Source organism: Triticum dicoccoides, chromosome 7A (assembly GCF_002162155.2).
Source record: "Triticum dicoccoides isolate Atlit2015 ecotype Zavitan chromosome 7A, WEW_v2.0, whole genome shotgun sequence".
Taxonomy (NCBI): domain Eukaryota; kingdom Viridiplantae; phylum Streptophyta; class Magnoliopsida; order Poales; family Poaceae; genus Triticum; species Triticum dicoccoides.
Genome location: NC_041392.1, coordinates 644,292,592 through 644,310,830, shown reverse-complemented (window position 1 = coordinate 644,310,830; position 18,239 = coordinate 644,292,592). Strand labels below are relative to the sequence as shown.

At 44.0% G+C, this 18,239-nt stretch overlaps 2 protein-coding genes across 2 annotated transcripts; both read left to right on the top strand.

The window, feature by feature from the left end:
* Positions 1-6,326: 6,326 nt before the first annotated feature.
* LOC119328222 (EH domain-containing protein 1-like) lies at positions 6,327-11,469 on the top strand. Its single transcript, XM_037601237.1, has 16 exons — positions 6,327-6,414; positions 6,526-6,605; positions 6,699-6,767; positions 6,875-6,932; positions 7,012-7,064; positions 7,163-7,205; positions 7,280-7,341; positions 8,250-8,363; positions 8,520-8,622; positions 8,725-8,774; positions 9,453-9,581; positions 9,655-9,906; positions 9,987-10,066; positions 10,343-10,469; positions 10,556-10,699; positions 11,004-11,469. Exons 1-16 carry the CDS (start codon positions 6,327-6,329, stop codon positions 11,187-11,189), a joined length of 1,638 nt encoding a protein of 545 aa, XP_037457134.1. The 3' UTR covers positions 11,190-11,469.
* A 1,261-nt stretch (positions 11,470-12,730) lies between these two features.
* Positions 12,731-16,572, top strand: LOC119329681 (probable beta-1,4-xylosyltransferase IRX14). Its single transcript, XM_037602745.1, has 3 exons — positions 12,731-13,694; positions 13,810-14,358; positions 16,036-16,572. The coding sequence occupies exons 1-3, from the start codon at positions 12,859-12,861 to the stop codon at positions 16,229-16,231; spliced, it is 1,581 nt and encodes a 526-aa protein (XP_037458642.1). The 5' UTR covers positions 12,731-12,858; the 3' UTR covers positions 16,232-16,572.
* The last annotated feature ends 1,667 nt before the right edge of the window (positions 16,573-18,239 follow it).

The following is an 18,239-nucleotide window of genomic DNA, read 5'->3' as shown; positions in this document are numbered from 1 at the left end:
CGGGGAGGTTAGCGCTTGAAGGTATATCTTTAGATTTTGCAATCGAATCTTTTAGTTTCTTGTTTTATCACTAGTTTAGTCTATAAAAGAAAACTACAAAAAATGGAATTGAGGGTACCTCATATGCTTCATCTTGTTAATATCTTTCATGAAAATAAGGATTTCGATAATTGTGCCAAAATACTAGAAGAATAATGCATTAAAATATTTGGCACTAAATATTTGAATGATGAGCATGATTGCAATGTTGTTAGTATGAATTCTTTGAATATCCATGATGCTAATGGTATGCAAAGCCACAATCTTGGGAATGCTATGTTTGATGAATATGATATTTTTAGTCCCCCAAGTTTTGATGAGCAAATTTATTATGATGATAGCATGCCTCCTATTTATGATGATTATATTGATGAAAGTGGGTTTGGAAGAGTGTCAACTTTAGGAAGTAACGATCCCACTATTTTGGAGGGTGTTGAATCTTATAATATTTATGAAAGTGGATTTGGAGAGGTCATGACTTTATTTAGTGATGAATCCGCTATTTTGGAAGAGGTTTCAATTGATTATGAGAATAAAGTTGCTATTTATGATGATTATTGTGATGATATGTATTCTATAAAGAATAATGATAACCATGGAACTTGTCATCATGATTTTAATTTTCAATTGGATTATGCCTCACATGATAGTTATTTTGTTGAGTTTGCTCCCACTTCTATTCATGAGAAGAAATTTGCTTATGTGGAGAGTAGTAAAATTTCTATGCTTGTAGATCATGAAAATAATGCTTTATGTGATGGTTATATTGTTGAATTCATTCATGATGCTACTGAAAATTGTTATGAGGGAGGAGCATATGCTTGTAGGAATTGCAATAATATCAAGTTTCCTCAGCATTTCAGCAAAGCATTCAAATTCTTCATCATTATTCTTTTTAGTTGACTTAGGTGGAAAAGGCATAGGTTTTTGAACCCACGGTTCTCTTTCTTTACCGTGTTTTCTAGCAATGAAGTCTCTTTTGTCATACCTTTTATTCTTAGGATGTGGGTTATCAAGATCAACAGCTGGTTCTATCTCAACATCATTGTCTAGTTCTTTATTATTTGGTTGGGTATCTTCATGAACATTAACATTATCCTTTTCATTATCACTACGTGAGTGTTCATTACCAGACTGGGTTTCAGCATCAGAGATAGAAGTTTCATTATCATTGTCAGGAGGTTTTTCTATTTCAGGTTCACTAGAAGCATGCAAAGTCCTATCATTTTCCTTTTTATTTTTCTTTCTAGAAGGACTAGGTGCACTAGTGTTAGCTCTTTGTGAATATTGTTCAATTCTTTTTGGGTGTCCCTCAGGATAAAGTGGTTCCTGAGTCATTTTACCTCCTCTAGTTGCAATTCTAACAACAAAGTCATGCATATTATTATTCTTTTCATCAAGCAAATCTCTTTGAGATTTAGCAACTTGTTGTAACTGAGTTTGAACCATAGAAGCATGCTTTCCAACACCTCTAACATCATTTGATATTATAAATAACAAGTCACTCAAGCGAGCAATCATATCAGAATTATATTTCAATTGTTTCACAACATTTGCATTGAAGTAATCCTGTTTTCTAATATAGTTTTCAAACTCATAAAGGCATTGGCTAGGATGCATATTGTGAGGATTGTCATTATCATTGAACTTCATTAGAGAATTTACCTCTACCACCTTAGGCAATGGCGGTGTATTAAGCCCATGTATTTCTTCAATAGAAGGTAAAATTTTAACATCCTCAGCTTTAATACATTTTTCCTTCATAGATTTCTTTGCCTCTTGCATATCTTCGGGACTCAGATATAATATACCCCTCTTCTTCGGAGTGGGTTTAGGTGGTGATTCAAGAATAGTCCAATCATCATAATTTTTCAATATGTTATTCAATAATTCCTCAGCTTGTCCAACAGTTCATTCCCTAAAAATACAACCAACACAACTATCTAGGAAGTCCCTAGAAGCATCAGTTAGTCCATTATAGAAGATATCAAGTATTTCATTTTTCTTAAGAGGATGATCATGCAAAGCATTAAGTAATTGGCAAAGCCTCCCCCAAGCTTGTGGCAGACTCTCTTCTTTAATTTGAACAAAGTTAAATATTTCCTGTAAGGCAGCTTGTTTCTTGTGAGCAGGAAAATATTTTTCAGAGAAGTAATAAAACATATCCTGGGGACTACGCACACAACTAGGAGCAAGAGTATTGTACCAAGCTTTAGCATCACCCTTTAATTAGAAGGGAAATAATTTGACAATATAGTAATAGCAAGTTTTCTCATCATGAGTAAAAAGGGGGGCTATGTCATTCAACTTAGTAAGATGTGCCACAACAGTTTCAGTTTCATAACCATGGAAAGGATCAGATTCAACCAAAGTAATTAACTCTGGGTCGATAGAGAATTCATAATCCTTATCATCAATAAAGATAGGTGAAGTAGCAAACTTAGGGTCACATTTCATTCTAGCATTCAGAGATTTTTCTTTATACTTGCATAATAATTTCTCTAGATCATCTCTATCTCTGCAAGCAAGAATATCTCTAGTTGTTTCTTCACTCATAACATAACCTTTCGGTAACTTAGGCAATTCAAATCTAGGAGGGCTACTTCTAGCAGGTGTTTCGGGAGTTTCAGTTTCAAGCCCATCATCAGATTCAACAACATCATGTTATATAACTCTAGCAATTTGTTTATCAAGAAAGTCACCAAGTGGCACATCGTCATTAAGCAAGGTACTAGCATTATCATAAGCATTATCCATAGCAGAAGTAGCATCATCAATAACTTGCGACATATCAGAATTAATAGCATGTGGTGGTGTTGCAAGTTTACTTATAACAGAAGGTGATTCTAAAGCAGAACTGGATGGCAGTTCCTTACCTCCCCTCGTCTTTGAGGGAAATATTTTAGTCTTAACATCCTTCAGATTCTTCATAGTGATAATATGAGAATAATCCCAAGTGACTCAACAAATATAGCTATGCTCCCCGGCAACGGCGCCAGAAAAAGGTCTTGATAACCCATAAGTATAGGGGATCGCAACAGTTTTCGAGGGTGGAGTATTCAACCCAAATTTATATATTCGACACAAGGGGAGCCAAAGAATATTTGAAGGTATTAGCAGCTGAGTCATCAATTCAACCACACCTGGAGATTAATTATCTGCAGCAAAGTGATCAGTAGCAAAGTAGTATGGTAGTTTTGATAATAGTAGCAATAGTAATGGTAATGGTAACAGTGATAGCAATAGTTTTGTAGCAAGTGTAACAATGATGATAGCAGTAATAACTTAGTAGGAATAATATAAGGTAAATTCGTAGGCATTGGATCGGTGACTTATTGGATGATATTCATCATGAGACAGTTATAACCTAGGGCGATACGGCACTAGCTCCAGTTCGTCAATATAATGTAGGCATGTATTCAGTAAATAGTCATACGTGCTTATGGAAAGAACTTGCATGACATCTTTTGTCCTACCCTCCCATGGCAGCGGGGTCCTTTTAATAGAGAACCGAAACAAAGAATTAACACATAGTGAATACATGAACTCCTCAAACTACTGTCATCACCGGGAGAAGTACCGGTTATTGTCACTCCGGGGTTGCCGGATCGTAACATGTAGTAGGTGACTATAACTTGCAAGATCGGATCTAGAACATGGATATAATGGTAATAACATAAACGGTTCAGATCTGAAATCATGGCACCCGGGCCCAAAGTGACAAGCATTAAGCATGGCAAAGTCATAGCAACATCAATCTTAGAACGTAGTGGATACTAGGGATCAAGCCCTAACAAAACTAACTCGATTACATGATGAATCTCATCCAACTCCTCACCGACCAATGAGCCTACGAAGGAATTACTCACTCCCGGTGGGGAGCATCATGGAATTGGCGATGGAGAAGGGTTGGTGATGATGAAGAACGAAGATCCCCCTCTCCGGAGCCCCAAACGGACTCCAGATCTGGCCTCCCGACGAAGAACAGGAGGTGACGGCGGCTCCGTCTCGTGGATCGCGACAATTCTTTCTCCCTGATTTTTTCTGAAAAATAGGAGTTTATAGCGTCGGTTTCAGGGTCTGCGGGGCCACCAGGTGGGGACAACCCACCTGGGCGCGCCCTGGTGGGTTGTGCCCACCCAGGTGCCCCCTTAGGTAGGTCTTGGCTCCAGAAATTCTTATATCTTATATAAAAATTCCTCACAAAGTTTCGTTCCATTCCGAGAACTTTTATTTCTGCACAAAAACAACACCATGGTAGTTCTGCTGAAAACAACGTCAGTCCGGGGTTAGTTTCATTCAAATCATGCAAATTAGAGTCCAAAACAAGAGGAAAAGTGTTAGGAAAAGTAGATATGTTGGAGGCGTATCAACCAGGCCAAGGTTTGACGCGGGTGGTTTTCAAACTTTTGATGGAAAGATAAGAGTATGGGCATTTGTCAAGGAAACAGGTACACCACGAAAGTCCAAAAACAAGGATAGACGGACCATGTTAGTGATAGTTAACATTGATGTGATGAGGGAATATCTTTGTGAGAAGGTAATTCTAGCTATTGAGGCCCAATGGCTCGAAGATGATATAGGAATCATGTACGTGACTAATGATCCAACTTTTCTAGCAACTGTAGCAGATACATTGGTAGACTTCAGGTTGTTGTGGCAACCTGCAAATTCACCTGATATGAATACGTTGGGCCATTGCTTCTTCAGTTTTATTCAGTCCTTAACACTTGAAAGTGCACCAAACACTACCAAGGAACTGATGGTGTTCATAACTCTGAAGTCAATCTTGGTGGAAGTTATGAAAGATGAAGGAGGCATGGGATAAGATCCCCCACCTGAACAAAGATAGAATGCATAGGGAAGGAAGGTTGTCTAGGGCTCTCAGAGTTGGTGGTAAACTCTACCAGGAAACCTTGGAAGTCATAGCTGGTCACTAGAGCAACACACACAAGAAAGGAAAGGAAACGAAAGAAGGAGTAGTTTGTTTAGAAAGAGATTGCATGTTGTAATCTTTGTTTAGAAAGAGTAAAGCTGTTAATGCCATTGCATTAGAAGGAGTAGTTTTGCAAACAAACATGTTACTCATGTTACTAGCACCTAGTAGCACAGTGCTCCATAAAAAAGAATCAAAATATTGATAGGCAAGGCTATGAACATGTTGTAATCTTAGGAGTAACTTGGTTCTAGAACGTGAACATGTTGTAAATCAGAATTACTCCATGAAGTTTCTAGGAGTAACTGCTTATCCTTCTTAGTAAACTATTTCTTCTAACCTTGTTCTAAACAAATAGAATCATGGAGTAACTGGTAGCACAAGGCTCCATCAAAACATAATAATAAAATGGCCCTGCCATGCTTCACAATAGCATAAGGCCACAGGCCAAAGGCCACAAATAATGAGGTGGAGATCTATTTATAGTGCTAGTCATGAAGGGGTAAGTGGGAAAGAGGCCAAAGGCCACGGCTGCACACACTCAGGTACCGGACGTCCGGTGAGTACCATATGTCCGGTGGCTCGTGCCTCGTGGGGTGCCGGACATCCGGTGATCATCGGATGTCCGCTGATTCTTCCTGGGTGCAGTGGCGCCGGATTTCCGGTAAATGGCATACGTTCGGTGGCTGTAGCTTGCTGCAGTTCCATCTTCTTCCGTCTTCGCTTACAATGATATTTTCTTTGACAAGCCAATAAGTTTTTACAAGTAAGTGATTATAAAAAGAATGTTTTCGTTGAAAACTGCCACAGTTATTATGGATCGATGGGAATATAATTTATTTAGGTAGGCAAATCGTCGATATGGCATGATTTGATAAACATTATTTTCACAATCACTAATCTAGATAAATCACAGATTAATGTAGTAAAATATTTATATATCATCGCAACGCACGTGCAATAATATATTTACATTTTTTATTTTTCGAATTGTTTGGATTGCTTGCCGATGCCTTTGATGCGGAAAATGCATGTGGAATCCGGCCCAACCTCGCGAGTTCGTTAGCGTCAACGGAGTCGGGCAGCGCGGCAGCAGCAGCTACGCCACCGCCCACCGCGTCGTCGCCGCGTGGGTTGGAGCCAAACTCCACTCCAGTCAATCAATCTCAACCCCTGCGAGCAGTAAAAGCCATTTTTGAACTCGCTGTTGTGCCACCTCACCGCACAGCAGCCGCCACGTCCCCGGCGTGGCGGTAGCCTCGCGTCGCAGTAGGGTTTTACCTTTGCTTTCCCCTTTCCCCAAGCTGCAGAGGCCGCGGCGACCGAGGCGGGAGGGGAGGGGAGGGGAGCCATGGAGATCGGGGGGCAGCACCCGGCGAGCAGCTGCTCCAAGGAGCACCAGAAGATCTACCGCGACTGGTTCGCCCTCGCCGACTCAGGTCCGATCCCCGCCTCCCATTCCCCTCCTCTAATCCCCAGTAATCGATCCCCTTCTGCTTCCTGCTCGCGATTCGATTCGATCGCCCCCCTCACCGCTCTGCTCTTCGCAGATGGCGACGGCCGCATCACCGGCCCCGACGCCATCAGGTTCTTCGCCATGTCCAGCCTCCCCCGCGCCGACCTCAAGCAGGTAGGCACCCCGCCTCGTCTCGCGCTAGTAGTACTGTAGATGGAGCTGTCGATTTGACCTCTAATGCGGAACCGTGTCGCGTTTCTTCTAAAGGTCTGGGCCATCGCCGACTCCAAGCGGCTGGGGTACCTCGGCTTCGGCGAGTTCATCACGGCAATGCAGGTTTGCCTCGCTATCGGACGACATTTCATTGTTCATTGTACCACTGTGCTGCCGCTAGAAGGTTTTGGCTGTTATCGATTTGTGACGGGCTTGTTGCGATTGGGCAGCTCGTCTCTCTGGCGCAGGCGGGGAACGAGATATCCCAGGACAGCCTTCAGCGCGAAGGTTGTTGCTAGCCACCAAATCAGCTCTGTTGATTACTTTATTCGTTGAGTGCTAATTGGTTCACGCTCATATTTGACAGATCTAATCAGCTTCAATCCCCCAGTGATGGAGGGTTTGGATGCTCAACTTGCCGTAAGTCTGCTATGCCTTGACGCTGCGTTCTTTAGTATTTACCCGTGATTTTTGTTTCATTCCACTGACCTGTGAGAGGGATGATAACTGCTATTCAGAAATCCAAGCATCTGGCAAAGAGGGTCGATCAGGATATGGATGGTAAGGATTGAACCTTAAGCGTGAATTCATCCCCGCAGGAGAGATATAACAAGCAGTTTTTTAATTTTGTGTAGGATTTCCTCAGGCACAAGGACCTTCTACTAACCATTGGTTCAACTCTAAGTCATCCAAGAAGGTAGTGCTCATGTTCTTCCGTTATATTTTGTTTGTTGAGTTGAAGTATTATATGTGTCACTTCAAGCTCTTGCGAAATGTTAGAAAGTTTCATTTCCAACATGTTCGTTGTTGGATAGCATATAACTTTGCTGTTTTGAATGAATAAGTATACTTTGAGAGTTTGCTCTGCGGTAGATGTTCTCCACACATTAGTTATGAGGTGGGGTAAAGCTTTGATACGTACTTCAAAGCGATAATACAGGGGCCCTGTTAATTTCAGAGTTTGAATGTAGGTATCTACTATTATTTTTCAGCAGGGCTTCTTTCCTCGGAAATGCTATAATTTGTACAAAACAATTTATAGAGAGACAGCTCTTGATGTTGAAATTCAGCTGATTAGGACAAATAATCGAGGTTTTAACTAACATAAAAGGAAGGTTTAACAAAATGCTAAAATTTCTTGATATGTCAATCATTTTCTAATAAAGGGAACAATACATCAAGGTCAAGTCATTTATGCATGCAGCTCTGCTGTACCCAACCAAGTAGAACTTAATATATGTTTAGACTGTTGCTGTGATGAATCATGGTTCATTTTAAGGCAATTTCGTATCCATTTCAATCAAAGCTTCAGTTAATGAACTTGAACACATAAGGTTACACTTAATTTTGCTGAAGCATACCTCAGTTATCCCACAGAATGTGCTGAGACACCATAGAGAACCTTTGATTGATTGTGCTTTATGAACCAAGGCATTTAGTTTTTCTTCAGGTTATTAGACATTGCAGACTTGTGTGCTATTAAGTTAAATAGTAAGACATTGTGGCAAAGCAAGCGATTTTCTATCAAATGATACTGATTTCCTCAGTGACACATATATCATTTATGCTTAGTTGCTTACCTTGGTTATGGTGTTTTCCATACAGATACCCCTGACTGCTGTTACTTCTGTCATTGATGGTTTAAAAAGGCTGTACATCGAAAAATTGAAGCCTTTGGAAGTTACATACAAATTCAATGATTTTGTGTCCCCGTTACTGGTAAGTACTTGTATTGTCTGTATCTGCTTTCTATATGAGTCGAAAATGATTACTAAATTCACTTTTTATGCGTTCATATTTCTCCCTAATGTTATCTCCTTGTAGCATTACCTTTAAATAAGCTACTTAAGTATAAAACAATTCTCCATTTTGCAGACAAATAGTGATTTTGATGCAAAGCCAATGGTTATGCTCTTAGGTCAATATTCTACAGGAAAAACTACTTTCATCAAGCATCTGCTCAAAACAAGCTATCCAGGTTATGTACTTAGCACATGTATTTCCTGTAGTTTCCGGGTTTAATTTCATAACATACTATGGGACAAACTGACAATTAATTCTTCTGTTTGCAATTTTGCAGGTGCCCATATTGGTCCGGAGCCGACAACCGACAGATTTGTTGTTGTCATGGTAAACTTCAGGCATTCTTAAGTCTTCTATTTGTAGGAATACTAGGTGGACCAAAAATATTACCCCAGATATGATTTCTGAAAGGAAGTTTATTGCAAACAACTGAAAGAGTTTATGTCCAGTACATGGTTTTCTAAACTCTACAACTCTTCATGCATTAGTGGCTGATTTCTGTTAGATTCTTACCCGACCATTGATTGTATGTCGGACTGTTGGTGGCTTGTGATGCTACTTACCTAGCTTATCTATTTGGCACAGTGCTTCATTGATTAGTATTCTGTGCCTGCTTTTGTGAAACTTTCCTCTGGATCACCGAGCTAGCATTATTGTTTAGAGTATGTCATCGATAATGGCTGCTGGTTTCTCAAGGCTTTGTCAGCTAGTATACAAGAAGTGTAAACATGTGCCCAGTATTCAAGATTAACTTCGGGCCCTTCTCTTCTAGATTTTGTACTTATTCCTGCTTGTGGAGATTGTAAGTGAGGTTAAATTGCTATGGACACTATTGATTCATTTTTTTCAGTTGTTGCAACTTATATTAGATGCTGGTGCAATGTAAACAGAATTGGCCACATGTCCACATCCCAGATAGTATATTAATGTACAATTGTACAGTGCTTTACTTGTTTCTCCCTGTAGTTTCTTCAGTAGTCCTGTTAATATTCTTCCTCTTACCAGTCAGGACCTGATGAAAGGACTATCCCTGGGAATACTTTAGCTGTTCAAGCAGATATGCCTTTTAGTGGTCTCACAACATTTGGGACTTCGTTTTTGTCCAAGTTCGAATGCTCTCAGATGCCACATCCAGTAAGCTTTTATTTTTATGCATGTAGAAGGCACATGATTATCTGGACACTGATACCTACCTTGTACCTTGAAGCTACTAGAGCATATCACGTTTGTCGACACACCTGGTGTTCTTTCTGGTGAAAAGCAACGGACACAACGTAGTTATGAATTCACAGGTGTTACATCATGGTTTGCTGCCAAGTGTGACCTTATCCTGCTTCTGTTTGATCCTCATAAGCTTGATATCAGCGATGAGTTTAAACGTGTCATCGGATCTTTACGTGGACATGATGACAAAATACGTGTAGTTCTAAACAAGGCCGACCAAATTGACACTCAACAGGTAGTTATTTATTGTTCTCTCTGCATGACCTGTGGTGTTTATTGCTTTATTTTCTGTACGTAACAATTTTTTACCTGCAGCTTATGAGAGTGTATGGTGCACTTATGTGGTCTCTTGGTAAAGTATTGAATACCCCTGAGGTGTCGCGCGTTTATATTGGGTAACCCACCCATGCCCTCATTTACTTTGTTCCACTCATATAGTTAAATGTATTGTAGTTTGCTACATATTGCTCTTGACTTATAATCTTGTCAAAACTCTAGATTGAATATTACTATAAGCCTCATAGATGTACTTTTTTATTTATCTCAGTGGAGTGTTTAGCATACTTTGAATCACTTAAGCAAAATATCTGAATCTTGTGTATGTAAATGGTAATGACTGGGTCAACCCAGCATATTGAAACAATAAACTCACTTTAGGAATCGACATGCAGATCGTTCAATGATAAGCCAGTAAAGGAATCAGCTGTTGGCCCGATCGGAAAGGAACTATTTGAGAAAGAGCAGGATGATCTCCTTTCTGATCTAAAAGATATACCAAAGAAAGCTTGTGACCGCAGGGTAAGTTTTTTCACCGTTTGTGTTCTTTTGAAGTCCCATTCTCCTGTTTTTTCCCCCACAACTAACACATTGGTATATATGTACAGATCAATGAATTCGTCAAACGTGCTAGGGCTGCCAAGATACATGCTTATATAATTGGGCATCTAAAGAATCAAATGCCTACGATGATGGGGAAAGCTAAAGCCCAGCAGAAACTTATAGACAATTTGGAGGGCGAGTTTGCAAAGGTGTGTATTTTGTTCGTCTCTCTAACTTTGTAGCCAGTCCACAACTGTTGCTCATTGTAAGGACATGACGACCCTTGCTTCCGTTAAGATGGAGCCCTATGTTTATGGGTTCATAGCAGATGTTGGTAGCCCAGGTGTTTGGTTTTGGTATATGGGCATCATACAGTGTTACTTACTTGCCAGACCACCACTGGCTTTAAAATTGCAGTTTCTTAACCTACAATAAGAGCTGACTGTCTGAACTTCTGCTAACCTACAATAATATTAACGCTGAACTAATAATAACTGATGTCTGTTGGAGCAGGTGCAAAGGGAACATCATCTCCCCGCGGGGGATTTCCCTTACGTCGAGCACTTCAGAGAAGCATTGGGCGGGTACAGCATCGACAGGTTCGAGAAGGTGAAGCCCAAGATGATCCAGGCGGTGGACGACATGCTCGGGTACGACATCCCGGAGCTGCTCAAGAACTTCAGGAACCCTTACGAGTGAGCAGACATCATGATCCGAAGACCGGCTTCGGCGTGTCAGGCGTGGATGGCGGTGGGTGCCCATAGAGTTGCGGCTGCCAGTCTAGTAGGGTATTTATTGCTACACTGTACCCATTGTTGTGTAACTGTATGAATAAGAGCCAGAAGCAATTGCTCAGTTGTTCGCTGGAGAACGCCCTTGTTGTAATGGCATGGAGAGAGTTCGGAATATGGGATGGATGGTATGGTGGCCGTACTGATCCTTGAGATGATTGTCTATTCGTTCCGAGGAACAGCTTGAATGCTTTGCTGGTGCGATCCAGTCAACTGGCTACCAATGAAGAGTGCTGGACCACCGTGCGTGCCGTGTGCTTGAGGCCCCTTTCTGGGCAGCAGCCCTCCTGTTTTGCTCCATGTGGAAGTGGGTATTAATTTAGTGTTGGTGGTTCAGAGATTACCTTTCATGGGTACAGTTTGGGGACAGGCATGTTTTTCACTTATGGGGTTTATTATCTGCAGCGAGCGATGCAGAAATGTGTTTCACAGTTGTAGATAGAGGTTAAATGCAGCTTCATGTTTAACCTTTCGGGGGTCTCTACTTGGCACACTGTTTGTGATTTTGCCAATGGGCATTTTTGAACCATACGATGCGGATCCGATGGCGGAGACTGTTTCTCTCATCCTCGTCTTAGCACACCTCTTCCTCTCCTCTGCCTGACATGTGGAGGGTGGAAGGGCACAACTAGGCTGCATTCCGAAGTCAAGAGAATGATTGTCATGCAAAACACAGAAAAAGATTGTCCTGTCACATGGCCCTCCATGTCGATCTTGCCACTGCCACTCAAGAATAAAAGAAGAGCAATAAGAAATTCTAGGTGGGGAGCTTTCGACCAAACAAATGAAAAGGCTCGCCTCTAGCTGGCGAGTCTGCCGTATTTTCTTCTTCTAGTAGAAAACAATGTTAAACCAGCAAACGAGTCGTGAGCAAGTCGCCCAAACCGACACTGCGCTTTCTGCTCGCAAGTCAAACGCGGTTGGCACCGGCAGCCTGGCCCAAGCCGACCCCCGCAGGTGCAGCCCGCGTCAATCATCATTGTAGAAACAAAAAAAAAAAACGTTGGAATATACTATTATAGTAGCACTATATATAAGCAAGAAATGTTTAAAATGTACGGGAGATATTTTTTTGGAAAAGACAAAGCGGCCGCCGAACACGCTAGAAAAAGAAAACATGGTGCCAAAAAATATAGTATAAAAGTATAAGCAAGAAAATTGTTTAAGCCGTACTCGCACAAAGCAGACAGAGAGAAAAAAATGGACCCGCCGAACACGCGTGGAAACGCTGACGACCCCTTCCGCCCGGCTTCCCCTCCCCAACCCCGACCCGACGCGCCCGGGCTCGGCCTCCCTCCCTCACGCCTCCGTCCCCGTCCGGCACCAAACCCATCCCATCCCCTCCCCCCTTTTTCTTCCACACCTGACCAACGATAGCCAGGCCACCGCACCCGCAGTTTCGTGCACCGCACTTCTCCACCCACCACCTACCTCCCTCCCCCCTCCCGTGTTCCCCTCCCCCCTCAAAACCTATCGCCGCGGACCATCCACCCACCGACGATCGATTCACGGGACTCGGAGTCGGCGTCGGCGGCGGCGGTGGCAGAGGGAGTCCGCCAGATCCGGCCGCGGCGGCGATGATGAAGCAGCTGCTGCCGCAGAGCCAGCTGCGGCGCTCGGCGGCGGCATCGGCGGCGCGCTCCTCGGGGGGCGGGGTCGAGGGCGCGGGGGGCCCCGACGGCGTCGGCGCGGGCGCGGGCGGGCGGACCGCCTCCTCCTCCACCTTCTGGTTCCTGCTGCACGCGCTCTGCTGCCTCATCTCGCTCTTCCTCGGCTTCCGCTTCTCCAGGCTGCTCTTCTTCCTGCTCTTCTCCAGCAGCGCGCTCTACGCGGCCACCTCCAACAACAAGTCGGCCGTGCTCCGCGCCATCACCACCACCACCACCACCACGACCACGACGACCACCACCACCAACACCTTCACCCTCTCCTTCGCCGCCGCGGGCAACCCGCCCCCCTCCAACCCGGACAACCTCACCGCCGCCGCGCTCGAGGAGGCCGCGGGGAGCACGCAGAGCCACGTCGTGGTCGGCCGCCACGGGATTCGGATCCGCCCCTGGCCGCACCCCGACCCCGTCGAGGTCATGCGGGCGCACCGGATCATGGAGCGCGTGCAGGAGGAGCAGCGCCGCTGGTACGGCGTCAGGGAGCCGCGCCAGGTGCTCGTCGTCACCCCGACCTACTCGCGCGCCTTCCAGGCGCTCCACCTCACCGGCCTCCTCCACTCGCTCCGCAACGTGCCCTACCCGCTCACCTGGATCGTCGTCGAGGCCGGCGGCGTCACCAACGCCACCGCGGCCATGCTTGCGCGCTCCAGTCTCACCTTCGTCCACGTCCCCTTCCCGGAAAAAATGCCCCTCGAATGGGCCGACCGCCACGCCACTGAGAACCGCATGCGCCTCCACGCCCTACGGTATGCGCACACTTCCCTACTTCCTCCTACTCATGGCCAGATAGCCTGCCTGCCTGTAACAGAGAGTTTAAGGCGGATTATTACTGATGATGATTGGTTTTCTCGTGTCATGTAGGGTGATCCGGGAGAGGAAGATGGACGGTGTGGTTGTGTTTGCGGATGACAGCAACGTGCATAGCATGGAGCTGTTCGATGAGGTGCAGAAGGTCCAGTGGATGGCCGCGGTGTCTGTGGGTATCCTTGCGCACACCGGAACAGCAGAGCAGCCACGCCTCACCGAAGAGGACAAGAAGAACATGCCTCTTCCAGTCCAGGGTCCTGCCTGCAACTCTTCCGGGCATTTGGCTGGGTGGCACACATTCAACACGTTGCCGTTCTCTGGGAAGACCGCCACGGTGGTTGGCGAGGCAGCGCCAGTGCTACCGAAGGGTTTGGAGTGGGCTGGGTTTGTGATGAACTCGAGAATGCTGTGGAAGGAGGCAGAGGGCAAGCCTGATTGGGTGAAGGACCTTGATGCTGTTGGAGAGAATGGGGAGGAGATTGAAAATCCTCTTACTCTCTTGAATGACGCGTCCTATGTTGAGCCGTTGGGGAACTGTGGGAAAAAGGTCCTACTCTGGTGGCTCCGTGTTGAAGCCCGGGCCGACAGCAAGTTTCCACAAGGGTAAGATTTCGTTTTAGACCCTTTTTTTGTTATATGTTGCTGGTCATTTTAATTTTCCTGTTTCTTATCAGAAAGTATTATGATGTTCTATAGGACACTTCACCTTTTGTCCAATACTTTAAACACCTCATGCAACCACAGATCATAGAGAACCCTTCCTGTTAGTTAGGCCTGACCAGACTTAGCCACAAGACCAGTCTCACTCTGTTAGTTAGGCGTGACCAGACTTATTAGTTACAAGACCAGTCTCACTATTTGAAGGGTATGCCATGAAAACATGACGTAAGCCAACTATTTTGCAGTTACCATGGAACTTAAACGTCAATGTATGTTTGATCTAGCAACAGAACTGCCATTTCCAGGGGCACAGCCACCACGTACCTCCGGCATGGGCACTTATCAGGGCTCCCTGGTTAGTCTCTGGAGAATTCTTTTTCTCCAGGCAGAGGTGGGCTGGTGGCCGTCTCAGGAATGTAGGAGGGATTTGTTTTTCAGGGCTGCTAGGCCCAGCCCACAAGCAGCAGCTGATCAAGTCCGAGTGATGTGCTTGGTTGTTGAATCGATTTTAAGAATTGTCACTGTATCGTGGACACCCAGCTAGTTAATCCTGCTGTATTGCCCAGGTTCCAAAAGTTTCCTGGCTCCACCACTGCCCATATTTAGTATGGTTATGTTGGGCTGAGTGGTATCAGATTTCGTTACATGTGATTTTCTAAATGAAAAATCTTTAAAAGCCCAGTTAGAATAGCCAATATTGCCCAGCATCTAGCCTGTCTTGTCTAAGAGTTCCATTCTGGTATAGGATTCTTTATGTGTTGTGCTTGTAATACTGTTAAAGTAATCTTTGGGATTGTGAGCGCTATAGGCGTCTTATAATTTTGCTTGGCTTTCCTTTTCATACTAGTTTCGGAAAGGAACTTGATTCTGGTTTACACTTTGACATGCATTTACAATCTGCTAAAGTGCTATATTGCATTCTGTATTTCCAAACAAAGGCTTTTTCTCTTCGCGGAATGTCCCTGTTACATCGAGTGTTGTACTACTATAGTTTTGACCGTCCACTTTAGTGAAATTGCTCAACGCAGGTTGCACCAACAGTTCTGCAAAGTAGCATGTGTGCAATTCATTTTTTAGCCACCAGTTATTCGGCACGCATTAGTGCCAGTGTAAAATAAAGTATTTCATAGCTGCAATATCTGTCTATTTTGATGTAAATATTTGAGATTGACCTCTTCCACTGGCATGGTGCCATATGGCAACGTTAGAATAAAGAATGTTTCAATATATCTTTGTCAACATAAGTGCTTAGATTTTGGACCCTACGTTGTCATGTAGTTTAGCATCGTCAAATTGAATTGTTTAACTGTATAAAAACATTTCCTCAAATCAGTTAGGCGGAAGAAAAAGACCCATTCCTCGTGTTAGTCTTGGTTTCCAAAACAATGTGCCATAGAGAGCCCTCCTTCGAAGAGACTTGAGGAATACAAGGTCTTGAGAACAACTCTGGATTTCACTGCAGTCAAATATAAGATTCTGCTAACTATCAACTCTGATTGCTTAGATTTTTCCTTCTCTTCTGTATTAAGGATGCTCAATTTTCTTCTTCTTTAGGCTGTAATAACCCAAGTTGAAATTATCTATATTTTGGCTGTAATAACTTGAGTTCTTCTTTTGCAGGTGGGTGATTGAGCCACCTCTGGAGGTCGTTGTTCCCGCCAAGCGCACACCATGGCCAGAAACCACCATGGATGTTTCATCGGAGATGTTGGATGCCAAGCAAGAGCAGGAGGACAGGCAGCTGCCAAGGACCAACAACAGGTCAGCCAGGCCCCGAAGCACCACCACGAAACGGAAGGGCGACGTCCACAACTGAGGCAGGATAAACAGACCATGTAATGTACATCTCACACCACCTTACACCCGCGGTATCTGCAATAGGAGGCATGTCCGGTCGATCTAGTGGGTATTGTGTTTATTTTTTTGTTTCCTGATGTTTTGCTCTGGTGGTAACGACGACGGCCTCGTGCTGGGGATATGTCTTCCATAGAAGACCGTTTGTTTCGTTATCTGTAGCTCTACCTGTTGTGCTGTAATATAACACCGCAGTTGATGTCTCAAGAAAATGGCGTCTGAATTCTGGATGACCTATACGCATGTCAACTCTGAAGTATGTATCTTGCGATGAATGTTTTCGAGGCACAGTTTCCCCTTTTATTGGGGCGTCGTACAACTTTTACTGGACTGTATCCCCTGGTAGTAGTTGGCGATCTAAACGCTTTCATATTTCTTTACATAGGGTGTATTAGTTACTGCCTCCGTCTCATAATGTAAGATGTTTTCTGGACGGACATTAGAGCAACTCCAAAGGGCCGACCCATTTCGTCCGCATGCTTCCGTTTGGGTCGGCGCGGACAAAAATGGCGGCCCAACGCGCCGATCCAAACCCGCGGACAAAAATGGCGGCCCAACGCGCCGATCCAAACCCAAATCAAGTCCGCATCGTGTCCGTGCTGACGCATTTTGCGGCCTAAATTTGTGTCCTAAATGCGTCGGCACGGACGCTGAACGGACGCTTCGCGCGCCTATGGCGGCCGTCCAACTACTCGCTGCCTATGCGGTCAGCTTAATTTATGACCACGGGCCTACGCGTTAGCGACGACGCTCGTCCTTTTTAAGCCGACCGTGCGGCCGGGCCGTCCTCATCCAAACCTGCTATTCTTTGCCCTTTTTTCAAGGTAAAATTGTTTTCCCTGAGTATGCATCTTTGCCAAAGTTCGCCGTGCCGAGACACCACGTGATAATCGGGTGTGATAAGCTCAAGGTTCATCTACAACAGGTGTAAGACAGTTTTACACACGCAGAATACTCGGGTTAAACTTGACGAGCCTAGCGTATGCAGATATGGTCTCGGAACACTTAGACCGAAAGGTCGAGCGTGATTCATATAGTAGATATGATCAACATAGTGATGTTCACCACTGAAAACTACTCCATTTCACATGATGATCGGTTATGGTTTAGTTGATATGGATCACGTAATCACTTAGATGATCAGAGGGATGTCTATCTAAGTGGGAGTTCTTAAGTAATATTATTAATTGAACTTTAATTTATCATGAACTTAGTATCTGATAATATTTTGCTTGTCTATGTTGTTGTAGATAGATGACCCGTGATGTTGTTCCCTTAAATTTTAATGTGTTCCTTGAGAAAACAAAGTTGAAAGATGATGGTAGTAATTACATGAACTGGGTCCGTAACTTGAGGATTATCCTCATTGCTGCACAGAAGAGTTACGTCCTGGAAGCACCGCTAGGTGCCAGACCCACTGCAGGAGCAACGCCAGATGTTATGAACGTCTGGCAGAGCAAAGCTGATGACCACTCGATAGTTCAGTGTGTCATGCTTTACGGCTTAGAATCAGGACTTGAACGGTGTTTTGAACGTCATGGAGCATATGAGATGTTTCAGGAGTTGAAGTTAATATTTCAAGCAAATGCCCGGATTGAGAGATATGAAGTCTCCAATAAGTTCTATAGCTGCAAGATGGAGGAGAATAGTTCTGTCAGTGAGCATATACTCAAAATGTCTGGATATCATAACCACTTGACTCAACTGGGAGTTAATCTTCCTGTTGATAGTGTCATTGACAGAGTTCTTCAATCATTGCCACCAAGCTACAAAAGCTTCATGATGAACTATAATATGCAAGGGATGAATAAGACTATTCCCGAGCTCTTCGCGATGCTAAAGGCTGCAGAGGTAGAAATCAAGAAGGAGCATCAAGTGTTGATGGTCAACAAGACCACCAGTTTCAAGAAAAAAGGCAAACGAAAGAAGAAGGGGAACCTAAAAAAAGGCAAATAAGTTGCTGCTTAAGA

Coding starts and splice junctions, on each gene's coding strand:
- LOC119328222 (XM_037601237.1), top strand. CDS start 6,327: ATGGAGATCGGGGGGCAGCACCCGGCGAGCAGCTGCTCCAAGGAGCAC. Junction 7,206..7,279: donor GGTCGATCAGGATATGGATG/GTAAGGATTGAA, acceptor AATTTTGTGTAG/GATTTCCTCAGGCACAAGGA. Junction 8,623..8,724: donor GCTCAAAACAAGCTATCCAG/GTTATGTACTTA, acceptor GCAATTTTGCAG/GTGCCCATATTGGTCCGGAG.
- LOC119329681 (XM_037602745.1), top strand. CDS start 12,859: ATGATGAAGCAGCTGCTGCCGCAGAGCCAGCTGCGGCGCTCGGCGGCG. Junction 13,695..13,809: donor ATGCGCCTCCACGCCCTACG/GTATGCGCACAC, acceptor CGTGTCATGTAG/GGTGATCCGGGAGAGGAAGA. Junction 14,359..16,035: donor GACAGCAAGTTTCCACAAGG/GTAAGATTTCGT, acceptor CTTCTTTTGCAG/GTGGGTGATTGAGCCACCTC.